Below are 1,233 nucleotides of genomic sequence, written 5' to 3' on the forward strand. Positions count from 1 at the left end.
AAAAAAGACAACCCAAATGAATTGTGGAGAAGAGTTGAGTTTAGAGGAGAAGACGTGTTTTCGACGATTTTAGGGTAGAAGATTGAAAATAATACTTCTAGTGCGATTTTGATTTTTTTTAAATAATAGATGTTTGTTTTAGTCATTTAGCTTACCTATAAAATCTCAATAGAAAGATAAAATAGTAGAGGTGTGTATTAAGAGATTAATGGTGTGTATTTAAAATTTCTCTAGTTATTTTTGTCGCTTAAGGGTAAAAATTACGTGTCAAAAGTTGACAGGCCAAAAAAGTCTTCTGTCGCATAAGGCTATAGCGACGGAAACGTTTGTCGCATTAAATATAGTGACGAAAAAAGCTCGTCGCTAAACCAAAAAGTTTCGTCGCTTAATAGTAAAACGACAAGAAAATATACGTCGTTGTATCACTTAAGCAACAAACTATTTTCGTCGCCTGAATTAATTATTCGTCGCATCAAATATAGTGACGAAAATAAACTCGTCGCTAAACCAAACAGTTTCGTCGCTTAACAGTAAAACGACAGGAGAACATATGTCGCTGAGCAAGTTAAGCGACGAAAAAAGTTCATCGCTTAAGTGAATTATTCGTCGCCTAGGTAAGTGGCGACAAAAACAACCCCCGCCGCTTGTTTCGTTTTCTTCAGCGACGGATTTTATGTTTTTGTCGCCTAAGTACCTATGAGACACGTCATATGCGACGAATCTTAAACGACGCCGTTTTCGTCGCTTAGGTCATATGCAGTTATACCAAATGACAGATTCAAGAGTGTAGAGCACAGGGTACTGGTAAACCATAGAGGTCCAAGGATATCGGTTGTGAGCTTTTTTTGCACAGGAATGCTGCCATCAACAAAGCTTTATGGACCTATCAAGGAGTTATTATCAGAAGACAACCCTCCAAAGTACAGGGAGACCACTGTGAGGGACTATGTTGCATACCACAGCCAGAAGAGCTTGGATGGTAAATCTTCCTTGTCTCATGTCAAGCTTTGACGTTTGAACTTGGAAAGACAGGCATGAACACAACTATATATAGTTAAAAACCATTACTATTACATATATACTGCTTGTTTTATTGTCAGGGTAATGATCTTATGTTTTAGTTATATACTTGTTGCTGGCCAAGTGTTTCACAAGGATTATACGTAGGACGCAGAGCTTGTTTGATATATCGATCGAGATGATGAGAGGGTTTCGATCTATTGCTGGCAACCG

At 38.0% G+C, this 1,233-nt stretch overlaps 1 protein-coding gene across 1 annotated transcript; it reads left to right on the plus strand.

Annotated features, from left to right (window-relative positions):
- Window positions 1-776: 776 nt before the first annotated feature.
- On the plus strand, window positions 777-1,011 carry LOC101301346 (1-aminocyclopropane-1-carboxylate oxidase homolog 12-like; the record flags this gene model as incomplete). The annotated part of the gene is made up of 1 exon (XM_004309307.1): window positions 777-1,011. A coding segment is annotated over one exon (235 nt), but the record flags the coding sequence as incomplete, so codon positions are not given.
- Between the last annotated feature and the right edge of the window lie 222 nt (window positions 1,012-1,233).

The sequence above is a fragment of the Fragaria vesca genome, unplaced genomic scaffold (assembly GCF_000184155.1).
Source record: "Fragaria vesca subsp. vesca unplaced genomic scaffold, FraVesHawaii_1.0 scf0511345, whole genome shotgun sequence".
Lineage (NCBI taxonomy): Eukaryota > Viridiplantae > Streptophyta > Magnoliopsida > Rosales > Rosaceae > Fragaria > Fragaria vesca.